Raw genomic sequence first — 18,706 nt, 5'->3', positions numbered from 1 at the left:
TAATAAATTGTTTAATGTTTTTGTCTATTAAAAGTACCTCTCAAATTTGTTAAAGCAATTATATTTGCTTAAAGTATTATATATTCTAAACCACCAAATAAAGGTAGCTAAACTTGGCGGCCGAAATATTGGCATTTATTGGTACCTTTTATCACCGCCGCATTAGCCAACAATTTTCTTCGCCATCAATTCATTCTCTGAAAAATGTTTCAACCGTGTCGTACATAGCTTAGCTTTTCCAAAGTTCAGCAACTGTGGTCGGCTTCCTCGCGGTTCAGTTCCCGCACCGCCCCATACGTCCGAGTGATGGCAGGCAGCCGGAATGAAACTCGAACGAACTTTGTGTTTTTTTTATACCGCCAATTGAAAACATGGATTCTCTGCAGAAATAATTGATGAATGTTTAGGTAAAATTTCGACAAATTGCTCTTCTTATGTGTACATATAAACTGTACAAATAAATGCTTAAAAACCTATATCTAAGCTTGTGGCACAATTAAACATTACGTAGTATTTAATTAATGTGACAATTATTGTGATTCGCCTCCCAGTTGGGTTCGAGGTATAACGCTGGCCTAATAAGCCAGTCGTCGTATGTTCCAATCGCGGCTGGGAGAGGCTGTTAAAGCCAATAAGATCGTAGCAACTGGTCCTACAATTGTCCTGTACTCTAACAGCTGGCTGCGAAGTCTGTCATATAAAAAGAGAAAGTCATGTTTCGATAACAGAAGGTAGCAACTATGCTTTGCTTTTTTTTAAATTGTGATTCTATTTCAATGTACGTGAATAATGAACTACTAATACTTAATACAGAATTTGACGCTTTAAACATTGTAGTGTAAATCTTAGAAGGAAAACTTAGAAGGAAAGAAACGAAAATGAAAAATTAAAGTTGAGTTATTTAGTCAATTAAATCTATTGCTATGTCTACAAATGTAAAAAAAATCCCGTTTATCCCCTGTCTCAACCCGTTACAGGTTGTTTTTCTAAGGATGCTGTTTCGGTGCAAAAACACAGAAGGTAGACGGCGTAAAAAATTTAAATTAATTAATGACCCTTTTTCACAAGAGAACGAGATTGTAAAAGAGCATCCTCGGTATGTTTGTCGCTGCTGGTGTGCAATAGGCAGCAGTTGGCAGTTGAAAAGATTTAGTTTCTGGAGCACCACTAGCAGCATTCTATATTACCATAGCTGAGAGTGTTGCTACTGTGTTCTGGAAGTGACATAAATACTTACCGACAACCGTTAGTACATTGGTCGCGACACCAGTGTAAAAAGACGGAGCATCCGCCGTCACTTCACAGGTGAAATTTCCGGACAGATTAAAGCCGACGTTTCGTAATGTAACGTGTGTTGCGTTTGAGACCGTCATCTGAAAGTACAAAAACAAAGACCAATTTGTATATCAACCTTGATATATGTAATGAGTCTTTTATCTACACTAGACAACACCCTGTTATAAAGCGTCATCGAGTTTCCAGGTTGCATTCAACAAAATTTACCAATGCACAGCTTACCATAATCATATCATCGTTTTTAATCCATTATCGGTGTAAGCTAAGCTGGATATCTGTTTAGTAATCCTCAGTACATAACTTCACATCCCTTCTCGATATCAACTGTGTTGATAATGATAGAACAAAGACAAGCCAGTAAGTGACCAGTCAAAAGATAAGCGCAATAAAATCAGTCAGGCACGGATTGCCCATCAAGACGGTTCCGTTCAAAAATGAACGCCTTATCGGGTATTATTTCGTTCGCTAGCTTAATAACCCTTGTCAGTCCCATTTCAGCTAATACCCTGGCGCGTGTTAGCCCTGCCCCCACTCCACCACCCATTCCATACCCAACGCACCCCATGGACGATCCCGAATGGCAACCACCACAAGGTCCTATGGCCGAACTAGACAAGCAGTATTGGATCAATAGTGGACAGCTGTTGCTGCAGGAGCAGCTTTCCAAGAACCAACTGAACCAGGGTGTAGCAAAAAATCTAATCATATTCATCGCCGATGGTATGTCCATAACAACTCAAACAGCAACTCGTGTTTTCATGGGCGGCGAGCAGATGCAGCTTTCTTTCGAGCAGTTTCCATACGTTGGATTAGCAAAGGTAAGACTTTCCTAAGTACAACCACTTCGGTGCACACTAAAAATGTGGAAAAAAATAGTGTAAGTTTAGTTCAGCTTTGATATAACTTGGGAATATTCTCCTTACAGACCTACTGTATCAACTATCAAGTCTCCGACTCGGGCTGTACAGCATCGGCAATTCTGACTGGCGTAAAGAACAATTACGGAACGATCGCAGTCAGCGGTCACGTGCCGTTGATGAACTGCGAACGAAGTCTGGTGAACGAAAATCGTCTCACCTCGATCCTGAAATACGCCCAGGAAGATGGCCGAGCAACGGGAATCGTGACCAATACTCGGCTGACGCATGCAACCCCTGCCGTCGCTTATGCCGTTTCCGGGGCACGTTACTGGGAGGACGATGGAGAAACTCCGTCGGGTTGTGTAGATATCGCCAAGCAGCTGATTTATGGTGAGATAGGAACGAACTTGACGGTTGCGATGGGAGGTGGCACCCGTCATTTTTACCCTGCCGGAATGACCGATGTTCACGGGGGACCTGGTCGACGGCAGGATGGGCGAGTTTTACCAGAAGAATGGCTGCAAGAAATTTCGAAACGCGGTGAGCGGGGTAAGTACGTGTACGATCGCCATCAGTTGCTGAATACCAATGTACGAGAAGTAGATCGACTGTTGGGATTGTTCGCTGCGAATCATCTGAGTTATCGGCTGGAGAATGTCGACCAGCAGCCACGATTGGAGGAAATGACTGCGAAAGCGTTGGAGATGCTGCAGAAAAACGAACGGGGATACGTGCTGGTGGTGGAAGGTAAGAATCACTTTTTGATAGATTTCGCTAGTTTGTTTGCTAGAACTTCGTTTATTTGATTATATTGTTTATTTACACATCTACCCTTAACTGACTCATTGCGTTGCTAATTGAGGTATTGCAAAACCGCAATTGACAGATTCCAGCGTTACAGGACACCATGTCCGCCCCGCAAATCAGTTCCTGTTGAACTAAATACACTCAAGTCGCTTTTTACGCGAAGGATACGTCCCGCGTAAATCAAAACCGCGTTAAAAAACCGCGTAAATTCCGAAAACCGCGTGAAAAAACCGCATAAATTCCAAAATTCGCGTAAAAAACCGCGTAAAAAGCGACTTCAGTGTACCTGGCATACAACTGAAAGTTAAAGTCCGCTTTAGTCACCAATTTTACAAGCTGTTTGCCAAAAATTTGGTGGATCAAGAACCCATTTACACAGTAAAATAGTTAAATAGTTGCTAATTGTGTCCTGTATCGCTGAAATGTGTTAATTGAGGTATTTCCTGATCTGGTTTCACGTTTGTCCGCACTGACAGTTATTAAAAAGCAAGCTGGTCGTGCAGATGCCAATTAATTTGTTTCTTTGCCATCTAAACATATTCGCTCTTGTTTGATCTCACATTCCGCGGCTGCAACCGTCAAGACACCAAAATTTGAGTTACATTAGCCAGTCCATGACTGCTCAACAAACATTTTTGCTATATAATTGCTTGATTCCTGAACATTGGTTATATAACAGTTGAATAATCTACTGTTCAAATAAAATATTTATTGGGTGACTATGTTTGCAGCGTCATGTAGCAAGCAAAATGCCAGAACCTCTTAGCTGGCCTCGAGGTACGACACTGGTCTAACAAGCCAAACATCGCATGTTTGAATCTTGACTAGAAGAAGCTGATAAAGTCAATAGAATCGTTGCACTAGCCCTACAAATGTCCTGAATTCTTACAGCTGACTGCAAAACCTGCCGTATGGAAACAGAAGGTCAAGTTTTCAAATCAGAATGTACACCTAGGATTTGCTTTGCTTTATAGCAAGCAAAAAAACACGATCGAAAATGAAGCTTGTACAGTAAATTTCCAAACCATGATAGCTAATTCGAATTACTACTGGTGGGATCCAATCTTGGAACGAAGAAGAAAGTTGCAGTAATCAGCCCGGAAGTCGTGCAGTGAATGAACGACGATACTGGCTTTGCTTTTCTTTTTATGTCATTTCAATAGTCAACTACGCAACTCCCGCTAGTTTATTCTGCTTTTATGGCTTGAAGCAGTAGCAGCCACAACCCCAAGCTTGGTGAATGTAATCGTCGTTCATGCCTGGGAAGCAAGGCTGTCACACGGAAAATGCGAATTTTAACTTGAAGTTTCTATTAATTTTCACTATGTAGCGATTCTGTTTAAGAAAGCCATAAAATTATTGCATCTTTTATGAATCGAATAGTATGCAAACCATCAAAATCCGTTCTAAATTGGAGGAGCTATTTGCGTTCAAAATCTTTCATTTTTTCGTGACGCTTTCATGCGTCCAAATTTTGGATTGTCACCCTGTGGTAAGACGTAGTTCTACGTCAAAATTGTACAAAATCATGACAAAAATAATAAAATATTAATTTTCTCAAAGCTTGTTCCCTCAGGTTTGCCTCATTTTGTTTTACAGTTAGTTCAAAATTGTGCCCTAAAGTCTGGTGAAGAACTATCGATGGATACTCTTTCGGAAGTTTTGCAAAAAATCTTTACAATTTACCAAATTTTTTAAACGTAGATTGTCTTCCCGTCGCACAGTACCTGGCTATGACATCAAAGCCATGGTGAAAATCTTGCCTCTCGTTGTGATGTTTATTTGTTGTTTATTTGTTTAGGATAACCTCGCCGCGTCTCGAAGGGAACCGAGAGTGTCCACGAGATTCACACGAAATGAATCGATCCAATGTAGCTCTGATCAGCTGCGTCGGTTTATCTGAAAAGCCGTGTTCGTGCATTATCTGCCATTCCTGGTCATTTTTTTGTATTGTTTATGCAGGGAGAAAATCTTCATAGACAGCACCTTCGCGGTGCCGAATAGGATTCACATGGTGCCAACATGCGCCTACCTACTAAAAACTCTCCTGCTGCCCGTTCCTGAACCCCTCCCGGAACTACCGTTAGGTTTTACTTCAGGAGGGAGGACGTGCCGAAGCACTCCGACTTGTCCGTTGCGTGTGTGGGTCCACACAACACCCTTGCCATTTCATACCGCCACTACCCTTCACCTAGGGCCTTTCCTCACCATGACCTCTGCCGATCCAGGACGATATGTTCTGGATCAGCCTATGGGTCCACCTACCATGGTCGGTGCGATCCCATTCCGCCTGCCAACGCCTAATAGAGTCCAGCCTAACTCTGTCCCTAGCGCCCCTGACGTTCCTCTGCCTATGGCACTCGATATCCTCACCTAGGAGTATGCATATTGGAATCATGGCTGCAATAACCCCAATCGCATCCAACGATATGGTACGGTAGCCGCACGCAACGCGCAATGCTAACAGCCTGAACACCTTGTTCAGGCATGCCTGATTGCGCTTACTCTCCAAAGCCGGGGCCCACGCCGGTGCACCGTATCGTAGCACCGACATGGCAACGCTGGCCATCAGGCGTCTCTTACTGCTGCTAGGACCGTAGCCGTTCGGCATGATCTTAGACAGAGCAGTGACCGCCGTTGACGCTTTGCCACAAGCATAATCCACATGACTGGTGAAGTTCAGCCTGTTGTCTGTCATGACACCCAGGTACTTCACACTTCGTTTGGAGACAATCACCTGTCCCCCCACGATTATTTTTGCCTCTATGGCCGACTTTCGGTTGCTGACCATCACAGCTTCCGTCTTATGGTGGGCCAATCGCAGATTGACGCCCGCCATCCAACCCTCTATTATGCTTATGGCGTCTGATGCCAGCATTTCCACTTCCTCCAGAAACTCGCCTACCACTGTAAGGACGATATCATCGGCGAAGCCAGTGATATCGACCCCAGTGGGTAGTTCGAGCCTCAGCACCCCATCGTACATGGCATTCCAAAGCGTGGGGCCGAGAATCGAACCCTGTGGAACACCCGCTGTCACTTTGTACCTCTTCGCCCCGTCCGCCGTGTCGTACACTAGCGTCCGGTTCTCGAAGTAACTCTTAAGCAACCTGCATAGATGATCCGGTACCCTCATCCTATGCAGCGCTACCGCAATTGCACCCCAGTTAGCGCTGTTAAAGGCGTTTTTGACATCGATTGTGACTATGGCACAATACCTGTCGCCTCGCCTTTTCCGTTTCATAGGCTTCTCGGCCCTCTCCACTACGGACTTTATGGCATCTACAGTGGACTTCCCCTTACGGAAGCCAAACTGCGTGTTTGCCAGTCCGACATCACTTTCCACTACAGGCGTCAGCCTGTTTAGGATTACCCGCTCTAGCAATTTGCCTAGCGTGTCCAATAGGCAAATTGGCCTGTACGACGAGGGATCACCAGGCGGTTTCCCCGGCTTTGGCAGCAGTACCAATCTTTGGACTTTCCATTTGTCTGGAAATTCGCATACCTCTAGGCAACTCTGAAGCGTCTCTCTAAACATATCGGGATACGCTTGGATCGCCGCTTTGAGTGCCTCGTTCGGAATCCCGTCAGGTCGGGCGCTTTCTTCGATTTCAAACCCCTGGCAATTACGATGAGTTCCTCATTCGTGACCGGAGTGAGGACATCATTCGATTGACCGTACGGGGTCGGAGGCCACCAAACTGGATCGTGTTGCGGAAAGAGCCCTTCCACGATGACTTTCAGCTTTTGGGGGCAGGTTTCCTGCGGCGCAGATGTACCCTTCATCTTTTTCATTACCACCTGGTATGCACCACCCCAGGGGTTTGAATCCGCATCGCGACATAGCTCCTGGAAACAGGATTTCTTGCTACGCCTAACCTCCTTCTTAAGCGCCGACCTTGCCGCTCTAAGATCAACTCCCCGAGCTTCAGCATCTGCATCGGTCCGGGCCCTCTGCGCTAGCCTTCTCGCTCTGTGGCACCTGGAACGGAGCTGGGCAATGGTATCACTCCACCAGTATACCGAGCGACGACCGTTCATTGGCTGCCCCGTCCTAGGCATAGTGGTATCACATGCCCGTACTAGGACGTTGGTCAGCTCACGAGCACTCAGGTTCGAGCGGGTGCTCTCTGCACTGAGTGCTTCAACGAACAGGTCTTTGTCGAAGGCCTTCACTTTCCACCTCCTCCCTGTCGACTTCGCCCCGCGTGGTCGTAGCGCCCGTCGTTCAATCGTGTACCGTATAGCTTGGTGGTCACTATGCGTGTACTCATCTGACACCCTCCAGCCCATGTTGGCAAGCAACGTTGGGCTGCAGAAGGTGATGTCGATGATCGATTGTTGTACCCCCCTACAAAAGGTACTGACGGATCCCACGTTAGCCAGACTTACATCTAGCTTGGACAGAGCTTCCAACAAGCTTTGTCCCCTCGGAGTAGTGCACCTGCTACCCCATTCGACAGCCCAAGCATTGAAGTCTCCTCCAATGACAACGGGCTTGCGGCCCGTGAGTTCGTCGGTGAGCACGTCTAGCATCCGGTCAAACTGCTCCGGCGACCACCTAGGTGGAGCGTAGCAGCTACAGATGCAGACGCCATCGACCACCGCGATCACGAACCCCTCTTGGTCGGACGACACCACCTCCTGGATCGGGTATCTACCCATCACGGCGATCGCTGCCATCCGACCCTTATCGATAACCCAGTTAGCGCCTCCACGGGGGACCCGGTAGGGATCCGCGATAATGGCAATATCGCACCCCGTCTCGGCTGCCGTTTGCCAAAGCAGCTCCTGTGCCGTTTCACAGTGGTTTAGGTTAATCTGTATAACCTGCACCCTTATCGTTGCAATGCCCGCCTATAAGCCGCACACAGTGGGCCACATGTGGCATGCTTATTACCCGCATCGACTGTGCAGAGCATGCACCTGGGGGGTTTGCTACATCCCCTGGCGAAGTGGCCATCTTCGCCGCACCGCCTGCACAGCTTGGACCGATCGGGGGCCTTACACTTGGCCGCCCGATGGCCAAAGCCCATACACCTGAAACAGCGTTCGATACGCCGTTTCGACACCAGTGTACACACTGACCATCCTACCTTAATTTTGCCAGACGCCAACATCTTGTTGGCGATTGCCTCTGGCACGTTTAAGGTCGCAGTCTGCATATCACCGTATGCCTTCCTCAACCGGATGTCTGCGGGTGCCACATCAACCTTAAGCTGATCCCGCAGAGCATCACTCAGGTCCACTGTCGACGTAATCTCGTCGAGGTTTTTGCACTCGACCAGAACACGCTGCGACAGCGCCTTTACCTGGCCCGCTTCGCCCAGGGACTGCTCTACCAGTTTCTGGTAATTCGAACTCTGGACCGTTGGGTCCTTTTTGAGTTCGAAAAGCATATCCCCTGCCTGGGTTCGGCGGGTCTTTACTACGTTGGCCCCAAGCTCCTGCAACTTGGGGTCCACTCGAACCTTACGCAGTAGATCGGCGTACGACAGCTCACCTGTCAGCTTCACTACTAAGGCGTCGCCCTTATGGACGCGCCTTGGCTTTGGCTTTGCAGCCGCAGCCTCGCTCGGTTTCGGCCTCGGCGGTTTAGGCGGTTTACGCCTAACCACCTGCCATTCCTCATCCCCGGTCCCGGAAGCACCATCCGGGACCGCCTCCGCACGTTCGCTGGTAGAGGCGCGAGCCGAAGTCCGCTGCCTCTTGGCTACCAGCGTTGGTCCATGGTCGGGCGTAGCCGCCTTGCGCTTGGCAAGCGGCGTACGCGCCTGACTAGGCATGGCCACAGCCTTAGCGGCTATGACCTGAGCTTCGGCGATTTCGCATCGCTGCAGAAGCTCTTGCCTCTCCACCTCGGCAGCTATGACGGTAGAGCGGAGGCTCACCGCCAGCTTTTTAATGTCGAGGTGGACATTTGACCTTGAGTTGATGAACGAGTACAACTCGTCCACCAACTTTTTGGCTTCCTCCAGCTTGCTACTAGCTGGAAGATGCCCAACTTCGCCCTCAGGAGGGTGCACCCCGCCCTCCGTTGACATTTGCCTACCGCTGTCGCTCGCCTTCTTGGCTGAGCTGGCAGCGATGGCCACCGGCGTTCTAACTGGGGTGTTAGTCCTAGGTGGTGTCAACTTCCTCTTCGGTATCGCCCCCGTTTTCGGGGGGCTTCCCTGAATGGGCTGTGCCCCCGATTTCGGCGGGCTTCCCTTCTTGGGTCGCGCCCCCGATAACGGGGGGCTACCTGTCTTTGCTGTTGGTGACCTTGCCAACTTACTACTTTTGGCAAAGATATCATCTTTGCCACTAGTAGCACCCGTATTCGATCCCTCTTTTGAATTCAAATTTAGAAATTTGTCCATTCGAAAGGGTCCCAACTCTAGGCCGCTATCTCCACTCGTAATTGTGTAGTCGCCTTAACGATCCCATGGTGATCTATGCAAGCAGGGAGGCCATGGCTAGGGACACTCCCCCCTACCCTTCATGGGGGCAGGGATGTCAGCATCCGATCGGCGTTAGTCAGGAATGTATCATCTGAGCCTACACCACCGCACTTTGACGTGAGTGACGAGCTTTGAACGTACCTAGAGACCAGCTACGGTTTTAACGGGACAGAAGGCAGCTGTACCATTAGCCTACTCGCCGTTTCAGGAAGGTACCACCCTTCCTTACATAAGGTAGTAGAATAGCACAGCCGTCAGCCCTGTAGCGCCAAATCCAAACGTTTATTCCCGCCCGTCCAGTACACCGTAATTAGGATCTTCCTGGAACCGATCCTAATGTGCCCATGGCACTCCTGACCCGGCTTTTTTGCTTAAAGTCCTGAGCTCTAACAGGACGTTACGGCGTCCGCAGCTGGCTTATAGGAATTGAGCCCCGCTCGCCTCTTTACACCACTGCGCCACGCTAACCGCAAACACTACGGCGCCCGCAGCTGGCTTATAGGAGTTGAGCCCCGCTCGCCTCTTTACACCACTACGCCACGCTACCCTCAGGCACGACGTGCCCCCCTTTCCCTGTTAGCACACAACTGAGGGTGCAACCAAAGACTGGTATTTGGTCGACCCTAGGCCCAGTTGCGTCCCGGCCGGTACCGCGTGGAGGTAGGGATAAGAGTTCCCGCTCCCATCGTAGTGGCTATTCGGAGTCGCGCAAAGTCGAATGCAACTTTGTTCGGCGCCTTAACCTCGCTGAGTTAGGGCCTTAACCGGCCGCCATTCCTGGTCTCGATCGATTGGATCGTATGCTGCTTTAAAATCAATAAAGCGTTCTAATTTGTAAGTGAGGAAAAACTTTGCTATCCGGAATCTAATCATTCATTGATTTCAGATATATTAGTTTGAAGCAACACTAAATGAAGTGCTTTCAAGGACGTTGCATATTTTCTTTTATTCTGAGCGAAACGCTGTTTTCTCAACTCAATAATTTTTCATATTGGACTGAAATGCAATCATGGGCAGAACAATAGTTATGAAATTGTTTACCAAAATTTGTTTTAAAAAGCTTTTTTTTTTGTTAGATTATAGTCACTTTAACAGCTTGGGCCATTCGTGACTTCTGCGGGGTTGGGATTTGAACCCAGATTTTCGAGGTGAGAGGGACGAATGTTAACCACTACACCGGCACTGACCCCTTATTTTAAAAAAAAACTGCCAAATGAACCAGTCAAAAAGAAAACGAAACGCCGTCGTTTTGAAATGTTTGAATACTAGTAAATGAATGTTTGAATTTTTAAAGAAAAACGGTCAGGCTATAATTTCAAAATCACGATCAATGACGCTTCAATGTGATGAAATGACCTTTGTGAATTATTTATTTACTTATTCATTTATTAATTGGCTGATTTCAACTGACCCTAGTCTAGATGAAGATTAAAATTTCGAATTTATTTTTCCTCGTTTTCGCCCAACTAAGCGACTGCAAATTCAAGAACAACCATGCGTCTCCTTTTACTCCTTGTCGGCGCAAAATGTTATAAAAGGATTTATGAAAACTGCAGGAAAGCAAGCCAAATAAATTGGCAGATTCCACTTCGTCATATAAATTATGGTAATCAACATGCTCAGCATGCATCGATGACAAAGCCCCCAGATGCGTTCAAATGACTAAATTCATCTTCCACTTCTACGAACATATATTGTCCTTTCTCTCAATAGAATCTTCTCAACTTATCATTTCATCACGTATATTCTTCCATTTTATTGTGCTGAGGTAATCCCAAACCATAACAGTTCAATCCATTGATAAATCGTTCAGAAATTTTGAAAGCAATTCCCATTTCATCCCTGGCATTCGCCTTCTCTTTCGAATGGTGCTGGAATAAATTACCATAAACGGTGCAGCAGAGAATGAAAGCAGATCATTGCCTGTGCCAATCTCAGTCAGTTTGCCGAACGATTTATATAGTGCCGGAGTATTTAACATAGTCTTTCTGGATTTTTTTCCGAACTTTTTCAGAAGCCCGGTTTTATCAACAGCTTTATTAGATTTTTTTAGAGTTTAAACCAATATAAACATGGCATTCAACGCCTTTCTGTGCAATGCATTTCTAAGCGACGTGATGAAGTTCCTGAATAGCTTTGTTCTCGATGTGATTGATATTCAACTCCCTCGTTTAGCATCTACGTACTGTTGCCAGCTATTGACATCCTCTGCAGCAATGGTTACAAATCTCAACACGACGCAAACGAACGGACAGTCAAACAGATAAACGTCGTGCAGCATGTCGGGATGCTAGTCTTGTATACGAAACCATGATGGAAGGGGGGTTTTCTATTGACAAGACTCCTCTCGGTCCTCACAGTGAGAAGCTGAACTAAAATCAACTAAAATTAAAATGGCTTCGCATGTTGCATGAACCGTCAGAAATCTCAATCTCAACAAAACGTCAAACTCTGTGAGACATAAAATCCTAGAATTACCCCCGCCAAAGGCGAACCACTTTATGACCAACAAACGGGGAATCCCAGCAGCATCTGCAGCTGCACTGCCTGACAGCTGTTCCCATTTTCCTCGAGCTATTTCTGGCCACGGGACCGGTGCAGCGCAGGCTGCAGGCAATGGAAACTATACAAAACGTAGAATAAAATTCATTTCCTATTGATTTGCTTTGCCGGTCGTCTGCGCTGTGCATTTTCTCGTGTTGTATCATTCTGGCAGTCTGCCGGCACCACATCCGGGGAACGCTTTCCCCCGGGTAACCGTTTCCGGTTGAATGCAAGGACGAATCAATTTCTTTTCAGCGGTACACCGACCGAGCCGCATCGTGTGAATGTGAGCGCAGATGAAATTGACGTCCATTCGTTCGGTTTCATTGAACCATCTGTTCGGATGTTGAAAGGCAGGAGAAACGCTTTTCTGCTTGATTCCACTGAATTTTGACGTGCACGGCTATGTCAAATTGAAGTGATTCTTGCAATTTTCTTAATGTGCTTCGTGTACAGAATCGAAGAAAGGTGAACCAATTGAGGGCATTTAAATTATGCAATAGATGCAACATGCAATGATGTTCACCATTCCGCTAGGTAAACCAATTTAAAATGGGTGACGTCTATAATGAAAAAAAAAGTTTGTTCAAGAAAATATTGCTTCAAAGCAAAAGAAAAAGGCCATATTCTAAAAGTTTCTTCAATCATTTCAGGTGGTCTTATTGATCCAGCACATCATGCGAATCAGGCTCGCAGAGCTCTGGACGAAACGGTTGAGTTCCACCGAGCGGTTCAGTACGCTGCTCGCAACACGGACGAGCGTGACACTTTGATAGTGGTAACGGCAGATCACTCGCACACTCTGACTATGGGCGGCTATCCGGTTCGGGGCAATGATATCCTGGCGACAGGTGACTTTTCCCGGTTGGATCGAATGCCGTTCTTTACGCTCACCTACGCCAATGGGCCGAGCTTTTTCGAACATTTTCCACCGGATCGCAGTGGCCGCGTGAATCCTTTGCTAATGAACTGGCGAAGTTCGGACTTTGGGTATCCCGGAGCGGTTCCCTATGAGGATGAAACGCACGGTGGCGATGATGTGGCCGTTTTTGCTCGTGGACCATATGCGCATCTGTTTACTGGATCGTACGAGCAGCACTTCATTGGACATGCTACGTTGTACGCTTCATGCCTGGGAACCAATGAAATGCAACGGTCAGAAGCATGCTGGAATCGCCTTCAGGGATCTGCTAGCTCTGTTAGTAAGTCCTCAATTTTAATAAGTGCCAGTCTGCTGCTCTTATTTATCCTATTCCAAATCCAATTTCAAGTCATAAATAAATTACTGTTTTAGTAAACACACAGAGGCTGTCAACAGAGTAATCAATTTGCTAGAATCGAGAAAACATGCAACCACAAATAGTTGATTATAACTCCGACTAAGCAAGTACAACTTGTTGATTAAATACATTTTTCTCTACATCGTCAACATTCGCTTACGTTTAACTTCACTCAAGCCCAGAGCGGGATCGGTTCAACGAGGGTGTCGATATCAGCCAACATGCGTGTCGTAGCTTGATTTATTGTCGGGAAATTGAAAAATCCCTCAAACGATGACTTATTACAGCACCGCTTGCACATTCTGGTATCGACTATCCAGGGACGCAACTAGAACTAACCCATTAACAGTGAGTTTAACATATCGACAATTTAGCATTAACAATTGAGTTATGTGTGGTTTAATGTCAAACAGTTTAAAACTGTTGATGTTTGACTTCGGCTGACGCCTTGCTACACCTCTATTTCTGTTGCTTCCATCGAAAGCGTGAAAGTGAACGCCAATAAATCATTTCCCGTGTCCCAGGAAGTAGGGAACACAATGATGCTGACCACAACGGCGAACGAACCGACTTCGGCCAATGGATCGCAAGGCCGTCACGGGTTATAATGAATTGTTGGACGGTAGAAGAAAGGTTGAGTTATACCGTGTGAAATCCTTCGTTCGACAGGTGTCAGTTAATATTTTATCGTTTCAGCGTAAGTTGTACTGCCTTTCGATAGTTAGCGTGGGGCGGAATGATATTGCAACTAGAAATGAATTCCAAAATCAGAGGAAATGCAGACAAAGTACTAGCAATCTTTATCAAAGGACTTAAGTGACATTTAGAAACTCTCTTAAGTGTTCTTCTCTTCCGATTATTACTATGACATAAATGCATTACAACAAAACTTTTGTTATGACGCCAGCAAACGACTTATATAAAGCTGATATGTTTAAGTGTATTTGCAGAACCGCGATAAGCAGAAGAGAAGACACACCAGCTCTTATATATAAGAATCATTCTCGATCCGTTACAAATACAAGACACAATGCTTGCGTGGCTAGAATCGCAGGGATATCTATTGCTGTCAAATTCCTTACACATGTGTGCGTTACTGCAGATAGTGTTGGTTCCATGACGTTTGAACTGTCACGGACCAAACATCTTTTGATTGATTTCGAGCCAGGGGGATCTATTGCAACTCTTTTCCTTTCTACTGCAGTTGACAGAAACTCAAATCCAAACATGCCGCTCAGTCGTCGTTTGTGTTGTTTTGATCCCGGTAATGTATTTACCTTCTTTTTAGAATAAATGAAACAAACTAAATAACTTTTATGAAGCTACATATACTGGTAGGACCCCGGGACATCAAGATCGTCTTTGGGGATATGAATGCCCAAATCGACAGGGAAGCAATGTATAGACCGGTGATCGGACCCCATAGCCTGAACACCGACACGAACGATAACGACCAACGATGCACCAATTTTGCGGCTTCCCGAGGCTTGATGATCAAAAGCACCTTTTTCCCCACAAAGATATCCATAAGGCCACCTGGAGATCACCTGACCAACGAACCCCGAGCCAAATTGACCATATTCTCATCGAGGGCCGGTTTTTCTCGAACATCACCAACGTACGTTCCCTACGGAGTGAGGATTTTGACTCGGACCACTACCTAGTAGGAGTAGCAGTACATGTGCGTTTAAAACTATCGACGGTTTATACCTCGCGACAAAGTTGCCCTCCTCGGCTAAACATTCGGCAACTAGACAACCCGCGAACTGCCGAAAACTACGAGGTCAACGAGGCTTCAACCGCGCGGTGGTAGGTGTGGAAACCTCGAGTGCACGAAATGATTGGCTTGACGGATGCCAACAAGCGATAGAGAGGAAAAAAAGAGCTTGGGAAAACTATCTGACCATATCCACGAGAGAGAATTTGGTCAAGTATCGACGAGCGAGGAATGAGTTGACCACGATCCTGAGGAGGAAAAAGCACCAGAAGAAGAACAGAGATCGTGAGGAGCTAGAATAACTATTCCGGGCTAATGACTACCGCAAGTTTTACGAGAAGGTGAACCAAACTCGCAAGGCCCACGCACCAAAACCTGACATATCTAGGGACGAGGGTGGGGATCTAATCACAAACGAACGCGAGGTGATCGATAGGTGGATGCAGTTCTTCGATGAGCACCTCAACGGCAATATAGCAGCAGGAGACGCAATGGAAGTTAACCTCGGAGTACCTACAACCTACAACAATCTACCGGCTCCCGATCTCGAAGAGATCCGGCGAGAAATCGGTCTGCTGAAGAATAATAGAGCCGCCGGAAAGGACCAACTCCCGGCAGAACTTTAGAAAAATGGCCAAGAATCGCTAGCAACGGCACTTTACTGGTTGATTTCAAGGATTTGGGAAGAAGAGAAACTACCGGAGGGGTGGATAGTAGGCGTAGTCTGTCCCATCTACAAAAAGGGCGACCGGCTAGACTGCTGTAACTACCGCGACATTACGTTGATCAACGCCGCCTACAAGGTGTTCTCCCAGATGTTGTTGCGTCATCTATCCCCAATAGCAAGAGAATTCGTAGGGCAGTATCAGGCGGGCTTTATGGGGGCCCGTGCTACTACGCATCAAATTTTTACTCTCCGACAAATCCTTCAGAAATGTCGAGAGTACAACGTGCCCACGCATTATATTTTCGTGGACTTCAGAGCAGCATACGATACCGTTGAACGCGAGCAGCTATGGCAGATAATGCACGAGTACGGTTTTCCGGTTCTGCGTATCGCGCAGAGGGCTACGGCAAGGGGATGGACTGTCCTGTATGTTATTCAATATCGCTATTGAAGGTGTGATCCGGCGAGCGGGCATCGAAACGAGAGGAACGATCTTCAGCCAGGGTAGCCAACTCCTAGCCTTTGCAGACGACTTCGACATCATTACTAGAAACCGTGGGACGACGGAGGCAATCTACGCTAGACTAAAAACGGAGGCTAGGAGGATAGGGTTACAAATTAATACGTCGAAAACCAAATATATGGTAGAAGGAGGCTCCAGAGAAAATAACGTTTGCCTCTCACGGACAGTGACTATTGACGGCAATGACCTGAAAGTGGTTGATGAGTTCGTATATTTGGGATCTCTCGTCACCGATGACAATAGTACGGGTAAGGAGATCCAATGACGCATTCAAGCTGGAAATCGAGCCTAGTTTTCCCTCCGCAAGACGTTTCGATCTAGGAGCATATGCCGCTGCACAAAGCTGACGATGTACAAAACGCTAATAAGACCGGTAGTCCTCTACGGACTTGAGACAGTAACTTTGCTTATGGAAGACATACGTGCGCATGCTGTTTTTGAACGAAAGGTGTTGTGGACTATTTTTGGCGGAGTGCAAACGGAAAGCGGAGAGTGGCGGAGACGTATGAATCACGAGCTACAGGCACTGCTTGGAGAGATTCCCATCGTACACCTGGCGAAAGTTGGGAGACTACGGTGGGCCGGCCACGTCGCAAGGATGCCGGATGACTGTGTAGTGAAATCCGTTCTCTTCAAGAACCCCACCGGCACCAGGAATAGAGCGGCTCAATGTGCTAGATTGCTCGACCAGGTTAAAGCCGACTTGCGTGTGTCGAGACGCGCAACAAATTGGCGACGAGTAGCCCAGGACCGAGTACAATGGAGAGGAATTCTTGATACGGCAGAAGCCACCCCGGCTCTCGGCTGAATAAGTAAGTAAGTAATATACTGGTAGGAGCATCAGATTCGTAAAAAAAAGTAGCAAAAGCGACATTTGTAATCTTGATGGTCTCCTGCCTGCCCCTTCACATTGAGTATCACAATTCCTTACCGATATATCCCCCCTGTAGAATCGCAATTCGCTCCCTACACGCTTTTCACAAAGCTGGAACTAATACACGTGCCCCAAATCACATGAATACTCTCTCATCCAAGGAAGGTTTGTTCTGGGTCTGATAAAGAAGCGATCCACATTTGTGCTACAAATAAAGCTAAGGTTCTATAAGATACCATGGACCCCCGCTAATTTGAACGATTCTACATGCAAAATAACGGGGTTAGTTTTTATTTGAACAACTGGCAACCCTAAATATGCTAAAACTTGTATGAACTGGCCGCCCTGCTCTTTGTTATTGTTTCGGTCGTTGATTTGATTTAGTCGGCAGTTACAAGCAGCGAATATTTCGTTCTTCGATCAGTGTCACTGTGGGACGCTAAACAGTACTGTCACGTCCCCCGGCGGCGGCGACACAGGGGATTTATGCAATCTTTACAAGCCAACCGTAAAAAATACCAGTACAAGAAGCATATAATGTAAATACGGATCAGAGCGATCGGCATAGACCAAGGCAAGGAAAAAGGACTAACGATTAGAAGCTTGGAATATAGAACTGCAAATCTCTCAATTTTCTGGAAAGTACCGGCATTCTTTCCGAATTAATGCGGGCCCGCAAGTTCGACATTGCAGTTCTGTGGGAGGTATGCTGGAAGGGGTCTACAGTACATTCGTATAGATATGAATACACCATTTACCAGAGCTGCGCGATACACCCGAGCTGGGTACAGCTTTTATCGTGATAGGCGACATGCAAAATCGCGTGATTGGATGGTGGTCAATCGAAAACCGTATGTGCAATTTGAGGATTAGAGGCCGTTTCCACAACATTGGCATTCCCAACAAACATTTTTGTTGTAAAACAGCTTATCAAGCGTCTGTTATTTGGTAATTAGCTATACAATGGTTGAATACGCAAGCTACTATTCAATAAACATGTTTGTTGGGTTATCAACGAGCATAGCCCACACCTAGGAAGTGACGATCGTCGCTTTTTACGTGCAGCTTGAGCATGAATACGACAACTTCCCAAGACATGGCGTCAAAATCGTCAACGGATACCTTAAAGCTCAGGTTGGCCAGGAGTAGGAATTCGGACCGGTTATTAAAAAGTTCAGCGCACACCCGCTTACGAATGAAAACGGTTATCGCCTCATTGACTTCGCCGCCTACAAAAATATGGCCTTACGAAGTATTTTCTTCCGGCAACATTCTGTATCGTCGCCTGCAACGGTACAATCTGAAACGACTCTATAGTTACTTAAGATCACTACTGAGTACGCGCAATGCTTCGAGGTAGCGCTACCGGATGCGGGAGAGCTAAACTAAACCCCGTTCGAGCACTCCATGTGGGATAGCATTAAAGCAGTCATCAACAGCGCAGCGGAAGGTGCCATTGGGTTTGCTAAGAAGAGTCGACGTAACGACTGGTTTGACGAGGAATTCCAGGATGTTTGATGAGAAAAATGCAGCGCGGGCGTCGATGCTGTAGCAGGGAACCCTTCAAAACGTGGAACAATATGGACAGAAACGATTGCAAACCCAGTGTTTGCGGGATAAGAAGCGTCTCCTGGAAGAAATGGAGTGCGAGGACATGGAACAGCTGTATCGTTCTCAAGAGACGCATGAATTCTC

At 46.7% G+C, this 18,706-nt stretch overlaps 1 protein-coding gene across 1 annotated transcript; it reads left to right on the top strand.

The window, feature by feature from the left end:
* Positions 1 to 1,730: 1,730 nt before the first annotated feature.
* Positions 1,731 to 13,244, top strand: LOC128745619 (alkaline phosphatase, tissue-nonspecific isozyme-like). The gene is made up of 4 exons (XM_053842695.1): positions 1,731 to 1,746; positions 1,795 to 2,114; positions 2,222 to 2,903; positions 12,604 to 13,244. Exons 1-4 carry the CDS (start codon positions 1,731 to 1,733, stop codon positions 13,242 to 13,244), a joined length of 1,659 nt encoding a protein of 552 aa, XP_053698670.1.
* Positions 13,245 to 18,706: the final 5,462 nt, after the last annotated feature.

This window comes from Sabethes cyaneus, chromosome 1, assembly GCF_943734655.1.
Source record: "Sabethes cyaneus chromosome 1, idSabCyanKW18_F2, whole genome shotgun sequence".
Taxonomy (NCBI): domain Eukaryota; kingdom Metazoa; phylum Arthropoda; class Insecta; order Diptera; family Culicidae; genus Sabethes; species Sabethes cyaneus.
The sequence above is the reverse complement of the archived record's forward strand: the minus strand, read 5'-3'. Positions and strand labels throughout refer to the sequence as shown.